We start from the raw sequence: 16,386 nt of genomic DNA on the forward strand, positions 1-16,386 counted from the left end.
TAAGACTCCTCAATACCCAGAGCCTGGACTGACACCTTACTGCCCTATTGTCTTGTTTATTATTTATTGTACTGCCTGCACTGTTTTGTGCACTTTATGCAGTCCTGGGTAGGTCTGTAGTCTAGTGTAGCTTTCTCTGTTGTTCTTTTTTACGTAGTTCAGTCTAGTTTTTGTACTGTGTCGTGTAACACCATGGTCCTGAAAAACGTTGTCTCATTTTTACTATGCACTGTACCAGCAGTTATGGTCGAAATGACAATAAAAGTGACTTGACTTGACCTGACTTGACTTGAACTCTTGTGATAGTTTTAATTAGCCCAGACTATTTTACTTACCCCAAACTGAGAAATCAAGAACTAATTGATGGAAAGTGAGAAGGAAAACATTTAACAGGAATTTTCACACAGAGGGTGGTCAGTCATAGGAAGTATTTCCTGGGGCAGCAACAGGTAATAAGAGGGGGCATAATTTGAAGAGATTAGAGGGAAGTATAGCGGGTTGTCAGAGGTCAATTTTTCCACAGAGAGTGGTGAGTGCTTTGTAAGGTTGGTGGTAAGGCAGAAACATGTTGTAACTGCTCGTAAACTTACAAAATGTCGTAAGCTGAAGTCCCTCGTTTCTGCCTTCTGAAGGGCAGTCGATCGGCACATTCCTGCTGCCGATGCCCACATTCCGGACACAACAAATTCTGGTGCCTGTTCCCTGCAATTACATTTTGTTTCTGCGCTTCCTGCAGTACCTGTTTCCAGCAGCAGGCGGCGATGCTGCACCGTGAAACTAACCTTTACGCCGCTCGCCATCCCCGCCCTCTGGTTGAAAGCGGTACTGCACTACACAAAATTTCTGAATCTGCATCAGCTAGACGTTAAGAAAGAGGATGTGCTGGAGCTTTTGAAAAGTACTAAGTTAGGTAAATCACTGGGACCTGATGAGATATACCCCAGTCTACTGTGGGAAGCAAGGGAGGAGATTACTGAGCCTCCTGCGATGATCTTTACGTCATCACTAGGGATGGAAGAAGTACCGGAGGATTAGAGGTTTGCAAATGTTGTTCCTTTGTTCAAGAAAGGGAGTAGAGATAACCTAGGAAATTATAGACCAGTAAGTCTGACCAGAGATGGGCAACTTGTGGAGAAGATCCTGAGAGGCAGGATTTATGAGCATTTGGAGAGACATAATCTGATTAGGGATTGTCAGCATGGTTTTGTCAAAGGCAGGTTGTGCCTTACGAGCCTCATTGAATTCTTTGAGGATGTAACAGAATGCACTGATGAGGTAGAGCAGTGGATGTAGTGTATATGGATTTCAGTAAGGCATTTGATAAGATTCCCCATGCTAGGCTCTTTCAGAAAGTCAGGAGGCATAGGATCCAAGGAGACCTTGATTTATAGATCCAGAACTGGCTTGCCCACAGAAGGCAAAAGGTGTTTATAGATGGTCCGTATTCTGCATGGAGGTCGGTGACCAGTGGTGGTCCACAGGGATCTGTTCTTGGACCCCTCCTCTTTGTGATTTTTATAAATGACCTGAATGAAGTGTCACCTGGTTCGGATATGGCCCAAGGCTGAAAGCAGATGGGCAGCAAAGCGTTGCTGTGCTGTGTGCAAGTTTCCACAAGCACTGCGACAGGCCCTGGAGTTAAATACCAGCACAATGAAATAAAAATTAAATAACACATGCATATTCACAAGCGCAATTGCCGTATGAGGCTATCATACAAAATATGAGGCCATTAGGCAGGAACTTGGAAGCATTTTTTGGAAACACATGTTTGCAGGGAAAAGTACGGAAGAAATGTGGCAAATGTTCAGGGGATATTTGTGTGGTGAGATCCGAAGGATTGTTCTAAAGTGGACTGTTCCTTTAAAAAGAGAGAGGGAGTGAAACAGTGTGTGTGCTATTTCAGCAACAGAGAGAGAAAGTCTGTGAGTTGCTTTGGAAACTGAAAGGCAGAGCTATATGATGGACAGCTAGTGTTCTGCGCTTGTGATATATGTATACACACACACACAGAAGGTTAGCTGGCTTTTTAATCAGACACACGAGACACGCCAGACACCAAGGAAGTCACTGGTGAGCTTTGTGTGCCCACGACAAGGGTGGGGTTTTTGCTCACAGTCTGGACAAAGGGGTTAACCCTGGCCTTGGTTGATAACTCCACCACAGAAGACGGTTCCCTTTTTGTGGTCACAGTCGGTGGCTTTGATAAGTTTCGGGAGCAGGAGGACAAGGTGGAGGATCAAATGCATCGGCACTGGAAAGACAAAACAACTCTCTCTCTCTCCGACACTACTCAAATCAAATTCCAGAACTGAACTGACTACCGACCATACCAGCGTAAGACTGTATCATCTAATCACCTGAGCTGGGAGAAGCTTGGGAACCTTATTCACTCACTATATATATGCATATACTCTGCTAACCTGTTTACCTTATCTTGTTTTATATTACTTTATCACGTAATTACTAATAAAATAGAGTTTATAACAGAAGACTCAGGCTCCAGGTGTGTCCATTTCTGCTGGTTCTTTTTAACCCGTTACAGAGTACGTAACACAATGAGACAGGGAAAGGATGGTAGGGTACAGGAACCGTGGTGTACAAAGGCTGTTGTAAATCTAGTCAAGAAGAAAAGAAGAGGTTCAAAAAACTAGGTAATGATAGGGATCTAGAAGATTATAAGGCCAGCAGGAAGGAACTTAAGAATGATATCAGGAGAGCCAGAAGGAGCCATGAGAAGGCCTTGGCAGACAGGATTAAGGAAAACCCCAAGGCATTCTACAAGTTTGTGAAGAGCAAGAGGATAAGACCTGAGAGAATAGAACAAATCAAGTGTGACAGTGGAAAAGTGTGTATGGAACCGGAGGAGACAGCAGAGGTACTTAATGAATGCTTTGCTTCAGTATTCACTACAGAAAAGGATCTTGGCGATTGTAGGTTTGACTTACAGTGGACTGAAAAGCTTGAGCATGTAGAAGCATTTAGCATTCAGGAAGAGGATGTGTTGGAGATTTTGGAAAGCACCAAGTTGGGTAAGTCACCGGGATCAGACGAGATATACCCCAGGCTACTGTGGGAAGTGAGGGAGGAGATTGCTGAGCCTATGGCGATGATGTTTGCATCAACAATGGGGACAGGAGAGGTTTCGGGGGATTGGAGGGTTGCGGATGTTTTTGCCTAGAGATAGCCCTGGAAATCATAGACCAGGGAGTCTTCGGTGGTCGGTAAGTTGATAGAGAAGATCCTGAGAAACAGGATTTATGAACATTCGGAGAGGCATAATATGATTAGGAATAGTCAGCATGGATTTGTCAAGGGCAGGTCGTGCCTTACGAGTCTGATTGAATTTCTTGAGGATGTGACTAAACACACTGATGAAGTTAGAGCAGTAGATGTAGTGTATATGCATTTCAGCAAGGCATTTGATAAGGTACCCTCTACAAGCCTTATTGAGAAAGTAAGGAGGCATGGGATCCAATGGGGCATTGCTTTGTGGATCCAGAACTGGTTTGAACACAGCAGGCTGTCATGTTCTGGTCAGTTAACTACTCATTTCAGTTAATTTCCTTTCCACTGAACTCCTTGATTAGGGCACCTGATCCTCATTCGAACCAGCAGCATAAAAATTCTGGATTACATCTACTCACTGCTGGTTCATCACCTCTGCAGTGTGGCTATGATCGTTCCAAGCCACTCAGAATGAGTCGAGTCGAGAGCCTGCCATCCAGCTGAGTTTTGCCGACCGTTTGCTGCTTCATGTGCTACCCGGAGTCGAGATACAAATGGACTGTTGTTGTTTGTTTTGTTGTCTTGTGTCCGGCTGAGTATTGCTGGCCGTTTGCCGCTGCTCCAAGCTGAAATGTAAGTGGTCTGTCGTGATTTTGTTTTGTCGAGTCCCAGTCCAGGCTCTGTGTTCCAGTCGAGCCCCAGTCCAAGTCCAGGCTCCGAGTTAATGTCCAGTCAAGGCTCCGAGTCCCAGTCCAAATCAAGGCTTCGTGTCCAAGTCCAGTCCCAGTCCCAGTCCTGGCTCCGAGTCCCAGTCCCAGTCCTGGCTCGGAGCCAAGTCCGTCTCCATGTCGAGTCTCCGTGCCTGTGCCCTGCACTTGGGTCCGCTTCCTCAGCTGCTCATTGCAACAAAGGCAAAGAGTGGTTGTAGATGGGTCACATACTGCATAGAGATCTGGGACCCCTGGTCTTCATGATCTCTATAAAAGAGCTGGATGAGGAAGTGGAGAGATGGGTTAGTAAATTTGCTGATGACACAAAGGTTGGAGGTGTTGTGGATAGTGTGGAGGGCTGTCAGAGGTTACAGCAGGACATTGATCGGATGCAAAACTGGGCTGAGAAGTGGTAGATGGAGTTCAATCCAGATAAGTGTGAAGTGGTTCATTTTGGTAGGTCACATATGATGGCAGAATATAGTATTAATGATAAGACTCTTGGCAATGTGGAGGATCAGATGGATCTTGGGGTCTGAGTCCATAGGACACTCAAATCTGCTGTGCAGGTTGACTCTGTGGTTAAGAAGGCATAGGGTGCATTGGCCTTCATCAATCGTGGGATTGAGTTTAAGAGCCGAGAGGTAATGTTGCAGCTGTATAGGACCCTGGTCAGACCCCACCGGGAGAACTGTGCTCAGTTATGGTCGCCTCACTGCAGGAAGGATCAGTGATGCAGTGACACCTAGAGCGCGTCCGGCACATCTTTAAGAAAAATAATGCCAAAATAAACAAACTAATTAATTAGGTCCCGCCCAAGGTGATTTGAGTATCTCAGAAACTGGTGATTCCTGGGATTTTTACACACAACAGACTCTGGAGTTTACAAAGTATGGTGCCAAAAAAGAACATCCAGTAAGTGGATGTTCTGTGGCAAAAACATCTTGTTAAATCCACTCGTTGGATTTTTTTTTTTTTGTTTTTGGCACCATTCTTGTAAACTCCAGAGTCTGTTGTGCGTAAAAATCTCAGGAGATCAGCAGTTTCTGAGATACTCAAATCACCCTGGGCGGAACCTAATTAATTAGCCTGTTTATTTCAACTTTTTTTCTTAAAGATATGCCGGGTGTGCTCCGGCTAGCACTGCACCCCTGGGAAGGATGTGGAAACCACAGAGGGTGCAGAGGAGATTTACAAGGATGTTGCCTGGATTGGGGAGCATGCCTTATGAGAACAGGTAAAGGGAACACGACCTTTTCTGCCTGGAGGTACGGAGAGTGAGAGGTGACCTGATAAAGGTGTATAAGATGATGAGAGGCATCGATCGTGTGGAGAGTCAGAGGCTTTTCCCCAGGGCTGAAATGGTTAACATGAGAGGGCATAGTTTTATGGTGTTTGGAAATAGGTACTGAGGGGATGTCAGGGGAACATTTTTCACACAGAGTGGTGGCTGCATGAAATGAGCTGCCGGCGACGGCGGTGGCGGCGGATACGATAGGGTCTTTTAAGAGCCTCTTGGATAGGTACATGGAGCTTAGAAAAATAGAGGGCTATGCGCTAGGGAAATTCTAGGCAGTCTATAGAGTCAGTTACATGGTCGGCACAACATTGTGGGCTGAAGGGCCAGTAAAGTGCTATAGATTTCTATGCTCTATATATGCAATAGTTGCATTGTATTGCTATTGCAAAGTTTTAAAAAAATCACGACATAAACCTGATTCTGATGCTGCTGCTGGCAAACAATAAATTCAACATTACACTGTAAGTCAGTGATAATGACCCTGATTCCGATTCTGACTCACTGGATATCTATCTCCCTTTCACTGGGGGTTGAAAATGAAGCTGAAAGCAACAATGAGGAGGAAAACTCCACCTTGGCCTTTATTGCAAAAGGATTTGAATCCGGATCGAACTTAGACTACATTAGTCTATTTATGAAAAAATTACATAATTCAAACATGTTTTCTGATGGGATAACGAGGAAGAGGGTTCCTCACATCAGAGCAGAACTACACAGGGGTGAAGTCAGGAAGTTTCTCTGCCGCTCTGACTGAGTAATCCCAGTGTGTCTGACATCTCACAATGTCACGTTGCCTCCGGATCGACCTTTTTATTGTGAAGATAGTTTGTATGCAGATTAAATTATTTGAATAAGAGTTCATCAAGAATTATATTTAACCACTTTTCACTTCCTGCCCGACACATCTATGTACACCCCGGCCCCTTCTGTCCTCCCTCAGTTCAGTCTGTCTGCTGCTCTGAAGAACATCAGGACTAGGAATAAGAGGAGGCCATTCAGCCCCAGGCACCTGCTTTCCTATTAAATAACATCAACATCTTTTCCCTGTGCTGATGTTATTTCCATGATTCCCCTTCTTAGTGAAAAATCTAACCATCTCTCCTGAACATACCGGCTCTCTAAACATCCACAGCCCCCACACCTGTTCACTCATAGATAGATGTTCACTCCTGTTTGGTGAATTAACTTATTATCAAAATTGTCGTCCCCCTCACTGTCACCCCTCCTTCTAGATGCCCCAGAAACCGGAAACATCAGCCCTGCACCTTCCCTGTGAAGTCAGGAAAAAGTCTGTAAGATTCAGTTTGATGGCTAGATGTTCTTCTAAATTATGGTTTGTGTGATTTTGTCACACAGTCCCACAAAAGCTGAAAGTTCACACTCTCTCCCCCACCCCCACAGACACACACACACACACACGAATTGAGGCACAGAGGAATTACCCATTGACTCCTCCTCACTTTCCCCAGCCTCCCCTCTAACTCTCCAAACCTTGATCCTCCCTCTGACTCTTCCCTACCCCTCAATCACCATTCAGCCTCCCTGACCCTCTCTCCCACATCTCCACATCCCGCCTCTTCCTCCTGCATTCCCCACACAGACCCTCACTCCCACATCTCCACATCCTGCCTCTTCCTCCTGCATTCCCCACACAGACCCTCACTCCCACATCTCCACATCCTACCTCTTCCTCCTGCATTCCCCACACAGACCCTCTCTCCCACATCTCCACATCCTGCCTCTTCCTCCTGCATTCCCCACACAGACCCTCACTCCCACATCTCCACATCCTGCCTCTTCCTTCTGCATTCCCCACACAGACCCTCTCTCCCACATCTCCACATCCTGCCTCTTCCTCCTGCATTCCCTCACAGACCCTCTCTCCCACATCTCCACATCCTGCCTCTTCCTCCTGCATTCCCCACACAGACCCTCTCTCCCACATCTCCACATCCTGCCTCTTCCTCCTGCATTCCCTCACAGACCCTCTCTCCCACATCTCCTCATCCTGCCTCTTCCTCCTGCATTCCCTCACAGTCCCTCTCTGCAACATCTCCACATCCTGCCTCTTCCTCCTGCATTCCCTCACAGACCCTCTCTCCCACATCTCCACATCCTGCCTCTTCCTCCTGCATTCCCTCACAGACCCTCTCTCCCACATCTCCACATCCTGCCTCTTCCTCCTGCATTCCCTCACACAGACCCTCTCTCCCACATCTCCACATCCTGCCTCTTCCTCCTGCATTCCCCACACAGACCCTCTCTCCCACATCTCCACATCCTGCCTCTTCCTCCTGCATTCCCCACACAGACCCTCTCTCCCACATCTCCACATCCTGCCTCTTCCTCCTGCATTCCCCACACAGACCCTCTCTCCCACATCTCCACATCCTGCCTCTTCCTCCTGCATTCCCTCACAGACCCTCTCTCCCACATCTCCACATCCTGCCTCTTCCTCCTGCATTCCCCTCACAGACCCTCACTCCCACATCTCCACATCCTACCTCTTTCTCCTGCATTCCCTCACAGACCCTCACTCCCACTCCACCCTTTGAGCCTTGGCACCCCCTCCTCTCTGCATCCTCCCTCACCCCACCTCCATACATTCCTCAACCCCTGTCCTTTCCACTCACTCACTCTCCAGCCTTGTGAACCCGATTCCATTTGCAAAGAGGCCCTCACTGGGGAGTGAAGGGTCAAAGGTCTTCACACACTCCTCCCAGTGTGGGTTTCTCTCTGCCCCTCTGACTCTCAGATCTCCAGTGCCTCGTTCTCTCCATCTGGATCTGTGGGACACAGGATTCTGATAGCATATTGTTATCAAAACGATTTTAATGAAGGTCTGGACTGGCAGCTCAGTGTTCTGGAGTACAGGTGCTACAGGAGTGATAGAAATGGAGGTAGAAGAGGAGGGGGGTCATGATGTTGAATAGGGAGAGCTTCACTGCAGAACCCAGAGGAATATTCCTGGGGAATGTGCACTGAGGCTAAATTGGTAGAAATTAAAAATAAGAGGGGTAACACAGTAACAATTTTCACTGCAGTACTTCAAGCGATAAAGCTGGGAGTGCATCCAGTGAGACTATATTGGTTGAAGTTATGAATAAAAGGAGGAGAACCATTCTTTGGGGATTTAATTATGGGACCCAAAAATCAGTGAGAATTGTGAGAATTTTAGGGATATTGCAGATTACTGTAGGAATGTTAAAATTGCAATAAGAGGTGATTTCAACATTTTTAATATTGACTGGGACAGCCATTGTGCTGAGGGATTTGACAGGGCACAATTTATAAAATGTGTTCCTGAAAGTTTTGACAAGATATATGCAGATGGTTCGACTAGAGAAGGGATTCCCTTTGACCACCTCACAGTAAATGAAGATGGGAAAGTGGTCAATGTGTCAGTGAGGGAGACTTCACCCTAGTGAGCATCTTTCTTTTCGTTTTGAAATAATTATGAAAAAAACTGGTCGTGATGACTGTGCATCTACCTGGAAGCTGAGAAGTCTCAGACTCTCTATTTCTCTGTCCCTGATAGATAAAGACACATGCGCGCACACACACATGCACACTCACTCACTCACCTTCACCCCCAGTCTCGTCCTCACTTACACCCAGTCTCACCTGGGCCATTCTCAAATTTATTACTATAGGGGGGGTCTATAAAAAACACCCAGGAGAGTTTTTGCCCCTTTCCTGTTTCTGACATCCACCCACACAGACTCAGTAGACCGACCCTTCATGACTTCCTCCTTTTCTGCAGCCATGACAGTATCCCTAAATACGAATGACAACCCCACCTTTATTGGTTCCCTCTCTGTTCTTTTTGAAACATCTAAAGCCTGGCACACACAGCAGCTCCTGAGACATCCAAGTCTCTGTAATGGCCACATGTGTTGATCCCCACTCTAAGTTTATCCACCTTGTTTATAATATGCCTTGCATTAAAATAGACACATCTCAAACCATCAGGCTGAATGCATCTTTGCTCTAACATCTGCTGTCCTTCCTCACAAACTCCCTACAAGCTGTCTCTACTTGTGCTCCAACCTCCCCATCCTGTGCCTCTTCACTTTGGTTCTCACCCCCCTGCAAAGCTAGTTTATACCCTCCCCAATACGATTTATTATAAATTACTATAAATTGCTTATTGCACATTTAGATGGATTTGTAACGTAAAGATTTTTACTCCTCATGTATATGAAGGATGTAAGTAATAAAGTCAATTCAATTCAAAAATAATATAGAAAGAAACTGATTTTTTAATGCCCACTTTAGTACAATCAGAGTGGCCAGTGTTGCTGTACTGAGGTAGGGATTAGTGTTGTGACGATGGTTCGAGAACAGAATGGTTCAAGTGAAATAACTGTTCCTGAACCTGGTGGTGTGGAACATAGGGTTTCTTACCTCCTGCACAATAGTAGCGGCAAGAAGATGGCATTGCCCAGGTAACAGCTGTTGCCTTCTTGAGGCCTCCTGTAGATAGTACCAATGGTGGGGAGTGAGGTGCCGCTGATATTTTGGGCTGAGTTGACCTGCATTCTAAATCACTGTCATGGTCCCTTCTGGCACCTGGCTCTCTTCCTCAGGAATTGGGCCTTAACCACCTCGTTTAGTTCCCAATCATTCCCAGGTTCAATAACTACAAACACCTGCATTCCATCAACCGATGTAGTTTAAGAATCCTGTGACCACAACTAGAAGGTGCCAGGTCATTGGTCGACTCCTGTATGAGTAACCTCACTCCATGATTTCTTAGGACTATCAGTTCTAAGTTCTAGCATCGTTCCTGAACTATCTACTAAAACCAAGACTCCGGGTAAAGACTCCCTTGTCACCCTTTCCACGCTCGCTACGACGGCAACGCCTCCCTACTCGGCCTCTGCGCCCGTGTTCAGCACTGGGGTTCGTTCCACCGCCGCGTCCTTGCAACAGAACGAACTGGCCACGATGAACCCAGCAGACACGGATCCCGTACAACAGGCCCTGGCCAGCCAGGTCTACCTATTGGGCGCCCACGACCAACTACTTCGGGAGATCACGGAAAACCTTCGGACACTAATCACGAATGTGCAGAAGGTCAGTGAACGAGTGGACAGGATCTCCGTTTCTGTTTCTCCGTCCCCTCCAAGAACCCCGGCTACCCAAACCGCACCGCTCGGGATGGCCTCGCCCTCAGAATCAGCAACACCATCTCCTCGAGAGCCGTATGTACCCGAGCCTGAACCCTACGCCGGGGACCTAGGTATTGCCGGGCCTTCCTGTTACAATGCTCCCTAGTCTTTGGGCTGCAGCCATGTACCTACACTCCCGATAAATCAAAGATTGCGTACATCATGGGGCTGCTACGGGGAGATGCCTGGACAACCGCGATGTGGGATAACGGACCAGAGGTTTGTTCCTCTTACTCCTCCTTTGTCGCTGAACTGAGGAAAGTCTTTGAACAATCCATTCGCGGTAAAGACGCTGCGAAACGGCCGCTTACTCTTCGTCAGGCTTCGCGAAGTGTGGCTAGGTATTCCATTGAGTTCCGGACCTTGGCCGCAGACTCCGGGTGGAATGACGAGGCCCTACGGGAGGTGTTTCGGCAGGGCCTCTCGGACCAGATAAAGTATGAGTTGGCCGCGAGGGAAGACATGGACTGTCTGGACTCTCTGATCTCGCTAGCCATTCAATTAGATTATCGACTTCAGGAGCGGCAGAGAGTGAAAACCAGTTGCCCGCTCCTCGAGGAAGTCCTCAGTCCACCTTACCAGTCTCAGCCAGCCCCCCTTCCCCAGCTGCTCCCAGTACGGCTCCTGCTATGGCCGTCCCCACCCCCCTGAGAGAGGAACCGATGCAGCTGGGACGGAACCGGCTCTCCCCGGCCGAACGAACTTGGAGGTGGAGAGCTGGGGATTGCTACTGTTGTGGCCAGTCAGGACATTTCCGGGATACCTGTCCTCAGTGGCCAAAAGGGAGGGCTCGCCAGTGAGAGGGGGAGCCCTGGTGAGCTGAATGCTACTCCCTTCAGCACCCTGGACTCGGATGCAGATCCTGGCAACCGTGAATTACCAACAACAGTCCCTGTCCCTATCCAATTTGGTGGATTCCGGTGCTGAGGGAAATCTGCTGGATGAAGAGATAGCCACCCAGGCCGGAATACCTCGCGAGCCACTAACCACCCCTCTGGAGGCCCGGTCCCTGGATGGAAAACTGCTGGCTCGGGTGACCCACTGTACGCCACCCCTGACCTTGATCCTGTCCGGCAACCATTGGGAGGAAGTGCGATTCAGTCTCGTTCAGTCACCTCAAGCCCCGGTAGTTCTAGGGTACCCATGGCTGACCCAACGCAGTCCCCGTATTGACTGGTCTACCGGGAGGATAGCCGAATGGAGCCCGTCTTGCCATGCCAACAGTCTGCGGTCGGCCCCACCTCCCAGAGAAGCCACCGTGACCCCACCTGTTTTGGAACCCCTTGACTTGTCCCGGGTCCCCACAGAATGCCATGACTTTGGACAGGGGTTCAGTAAATAGCGGGCCCTTTCCCTGCCTCCGCATCGCCCATACGATTGTGCCATTGACCTTCTCCCTGGGGTCCCGCTACCCACCAGTCGCCTTTTTAACCTATCCCGACTGGAGTGAGAGGCCATGGAGAAATACATTAGTGAGTCCCTCGAGTTGGGCATTATCAGGCCTTCATCTTCCCCGGTAGGCGCCAGGTTCTTTGTATAAAAGGACGGGACGCTTCGCCCTTTTATCGACTACCGAGGCCTAAATAATACAGCAGTTAACAAGTACCCGCTACCCCTCACTAGTTCAGCACTTGAACCACTGTATGGAGCCACGGTCTGGACCTTCGCAACGCCTACCATTTACTCAGGGTGAGGGAGGGGGACGAGTGGAAGACGGCCTTCAATACACCTCTGGGCCACTTTGAATATTTGCTCATGCCGTTTGGCCTCACCAATGCTCCCGCCGTTTTCCAAACCCCGATCAATGACGAACTGAGGGACTTTATCAATCGATTCTTTCTTTTTACAATATTTTTATTCAGAAGAAAAAAAAGCAAGATTTACAGAGTGCAACACATAGATACATCTCAACATAAATTGTGTACAATCATATATTGTAATAAAATTGATCAAAATGTTATGGTATACCACTCTGTAATCCAAAATTTAAAGATAGGTCATACATCATAAAAGAAATTTTTTATATAAAAAAGTCAACCCCCTACCAACTACCAAAGAAAAAAGCTGATGGATGATAATGGATAAATTACTGGCGGTCAAACTAGCACTGAAAGTATGGAGGCACTGGTTGGAGGGGGCAGAACCCCCGTCTGTGGTGTGGACGGATCATAAGAGCCTGGGGTATATTCAGACCGCCAAACGATTGAACTCCCGCCAGGCCCGTTGGGCATTGTTTTTTGGACGTTTCCAGTTTACCCTCACGTACCGTCCAGGATCCAAGAACGGGAAGCCGGATGCGCTAGCCCGCCAGCATGACTCCAAGAATGACACCTCCAGTCCCGAGACGATCCTCCCTCCAACCTGTGTGGTGGCCACCCTCACTTGGGAGATCAAGGCTGAAGTAAAGGAAGCCCAGCGGGAAGACCCTGACCCTGGCAATGGACCCGGCGATTGCCTGTATGTGCCCGTCTCTGTCAGGCCTCAGGTTCTCCAATGGGGACACACATCCCGGCTCGCCTGCCACCCCGGGAGTGATCGGACCCCGGCTCTCCTGAGGAAGCACTTCTGGGGGCTGTCCATGGAGGGGGAGACCCGCTCTTATGTCTCGGCTTGTTCCATCTGTGCCCGGGGAAAGGTCTCTCAGCGACCACCTGCGGGTCTACTTCATCCTCTACCTCTCCCTGGTTGTCCCTGGTCACACATCGCCCTAGACTTCGTCACCGGTCTATCCCCTTCCCGCGGAAACACCACTGTCTCCACCGCGGTAGACCGATTCTCCAAGGCGGTGCACTTTGTGGCCCTCCCTAAACTCCCTTCCTCTCAAGAAACCGCAGATCTTCTCATCCGCCATGTCTTCCGCCTCCACGGAATCCCCGCGGACATCGTCTCCGATCGAGGTCCCCAGTTCGTCTCTCAGGTATGGAAGACCTTCTATCAAGCCTTAGGCACATCAGTCAGCCTGTCATCCAGCTTCCACTCCCAGACGAACGGGCAGACGGAACGGGTCAACCAAAACCTGGAGGCGACGTTACGTTGTGTAATGGCAAACAACCCGTCAGCCTGGAGCAACTGCCTCCCGTGAGTTGAGTTCGCCCACAACTCCCTGGTGAGCTCTGCCATTGGGAGGTCCACGTTCGGGTGCTCCCTTGGGTATCAACTCCTGCTGTTCCCCACACAGGAAGAAGAGATCGCAGTACAGTCGGTTCAGGACCATATCGATCGGTGCCATAAGATTTGGGAGGAAACACGCACGGCCCTACTCAGATCAACAAATCGGGATAAGAAGACAGCCGACCGACACCGGACTCCGGCGCCGGAGTACCAACCGGGGCAGATGGGGTGGCTTTCCTCCAGGGACATAGGACACTCGCCCCTCGCTTCCTGGGACCTTTCAAGGTCGACAGGGTTATCAATCCCACAGCGGTCCGCCTAAAGCTGCCAAAGTCCATGCGCATTCACCCAACTTTACATGTATCTCAGTTAAAGCCAGTCTCCGTCAGCCCTTTGTGTCCCCCAGCTGAGACTCTCCCCCCACCCCCCGCCCGTATCATCGACAACCATCCAGCATACACCGCCCGACGACGACTAGATGTGCGCCGTCGGGGCAGGGGCCTCCAATACCTGGTGGACTGGGAGGGGTACGGTCCTGAAGAGCTTTCCTGGGACCCCCGTTCCTTCATCCTAGACCCTTCCCTCATCCAGGACTTTCATCGGGACCCAGACAGGCCTGGAGGATCGCAGGGAGGCTCCCATGGGGGGAGGGGGGCTACTGTCATGGTCCCTTCTGACTTTCTTCCTCAGGAATTGGGCCTTAACCACCTCGTTTAGTTCACAATCATTCCCAGATTCAATAACTACAAACACCTGCATTCCCTCAACCGATGTAGTTTAAGAATCCTGTGACCACAACTAGAAGGTGCCAGGTCGTTGATCGACTCATGTACGAGTAACCTCACTCCATGTTTCTTAGGACTATCAGTTCTAAGTCTAGCATCGTTCCTGAATTCTCTACTAAAACCACGACTCCAGGTAAAGACTCCCTTGGCACCTGTTTCACGCTCGCTATGATGCCAACACCTCCCTACTCGGCCTCCGCGCCCGTATTCAGCACTTGTGTTTGTTCCTCCGCCACGTCCCTGCAACAATCACATTCTAAGGCACGCTAAATTCCACCACTTCTACAGCAATTTAATATTCACAGAATTTATCTGCATGATGCAGGATTTAGGGAGGTAATGGATTGGGTGGGGTTCATAGAGATGGGACGATTGGGGGAGTTTTGTGGTGGCTGACAGGTTGGGGTTCTGGGTATCTTCCTTTGCTTTAATGATGGTCAAAGATCCTGCTTCCATCCATTTTTAAAGAAGAGAATTCTTCACGATAACACTGAGGGAGACAAAGTTTTACCCCATTTCCATCTGAAGTGAGTTTCCGGATATTCCAGTGATCGCTCTCAATGCATCTCCCTTATCCATTCGCCCCACCCCACTGATCTCCCGCTTGGTACTTACCCTTGCAAGCGGAACAAGTGCCACACCTGCCCCTACACCTCCTCCCTCACTACCATTCAGTCCTTCCTGATGAGGCGACACTTCACCTCCGAGTCTGTTGGTGTCATCTACTGTATCCGGTGCTCCTGGTGTGGCCTCCTATATATTGGTGAGACCCAACATAGATTGGGAGACCACTTCACTAAGCAGCTTCATTCAGTCCACTACAAAAAGCGGGATCTCCCAGTGGCCACCCATTTCAATTCTACTTCCCATCCCATTCCGACATGTCAGTCCAAGGCCTCCTCTGCTGCCACGATGAGACCACACTCGGTTTGGAGGACACCTTCTCTTCCATCTGGGTAGCCTCCAATCTGATGGCCTGAACATCGATTTCTCAAACTTTTGATAATTGCCCCCTCCCTCTTCATCATGCCCCATTCCTGTTTCTCTCTCTCACCATATCTCCTTACCTGCCCATCACCTCCCTCTGGTGCTCCTCCGCCTTCCCTTTCTTCCATGTTCTCTGTCCCTTCCTATCAGATTCCCCCTTCTCCAGCCTTTATCTCTTTCACCAATCAACTCCCAGCTCTTTGCTTCACCCATTACCGCTCTCCCAGTTTCACCGATCACCAGACACTTTTTACTTCTTGCTCCCCTCCCCCCAAATTCTTACACTGTTCCCCCCTTCATTTCCAGTCCAGAATAAGGTTCTTAGCGTGAAATATCAACTGCTTATCCTTTTTCACAGATGCTGCCTGGCCTGCTGAGTTTCTCCAGCATTTTCTGTGTGTTGCTTCGAATTTCCAGCATCTGCAGATATTCTTGTGTTTGTGATATCTACCTGTCACACTGCTTTCAAGGAATTATGGATCTGCATTCCAAGATCCATTTGTTCCACCACAGTCCCCAGTGCCCCATCACACACCGTGTCAGTCCTATGCTGGTGTTTCCTCCCGAAGTGCAACACCTCACACTTGGTGGCGTAAAATCCCATCGGCCATTTTCCACCTCATTTCCCAGCAGGCTCAGCTCCCACTGCCTTTCTTGCTCTTCACTTCATCCCCAAAATGGTGTCATCCACAAATTTGCTGATAAGGTTCACAATGTTATCACCCAAATTATTAATATGGATGATAAAGTACCATGGATCTAGCACTGATCCCTGTGGCACCCCATTTGTGACAGGCCTCCAGTCAGAGAAGCAACCATTCTACTACCACTCTCTGACTTCTCCCATGAAGATAGTGTTGAATCCAAATTACTACTTCTTCCTGAATGCCATGTGAGTGGACATTCAGGACCAACTTCCCATGTGGGACTTTATCAAAGACCCTGCTAATGTCCATGTTGACAATGTCCACTACCTTTCTTTCATTAGCATTCCTGGTGCCCTCATTAATAAACTCTAAGATTGTTTAGCTATGACTAATCCATGCAAGGATATGTTGACTTTTCCTTATCAAGCTCTGCATATGCAAATA

At 48.7% G+C, this 16,386-nt stretch overlaps 2 protein-coding genes across 4 annotated transcripts in view; both read left to right on the forward strand.

Moving 5' to 3' along the window:
• Positions 1-16,386, forward strand: part of LOC140720368 (butyrophilin subfamily 3 member A3-like) — a 665,711-nt gene that overhangs the window by 161,547 nt on the left and 487,778 nt on the right. The window lies entirely within an intron of this gene.
• The window catches only part of LOC140722228 (E3 ubiquitin-protein ligase TRIM39-like), a 32,152-nt gene continuing 27,031 nt past the window's right edge, over positions 11,266-16,386 (forward strand). The window contains exons 1-2 of the mRNA XM_073037019.1: positions 11,266-11,445; positions 12,664-12,869. Coding sequence (XP_072893120.1) covers positions 11,266-11,445; positions 12,664-12,869 — 386 coding nt within the window. The remainder of the gene's footprint in view (positions 11,446-12,663; positions 12,870-16,386) is intronic.

The sequence above is a fragment of the Hemitrygon akajei genome, chromosome 2, assembly GCF_048418815.1.
Source record: "Hemitrygon akajei chromosome 2, sHemAka1.3, whole genome shotgun sequence".
Taxonomy (NCBI): domain Eukaryota; kingdom Metazoa; phylum Chordata; class Chondrichthyes; order Myliobatiformes; family Dasyatidae; genus Hemitrygon; species Hemitrygon akajei.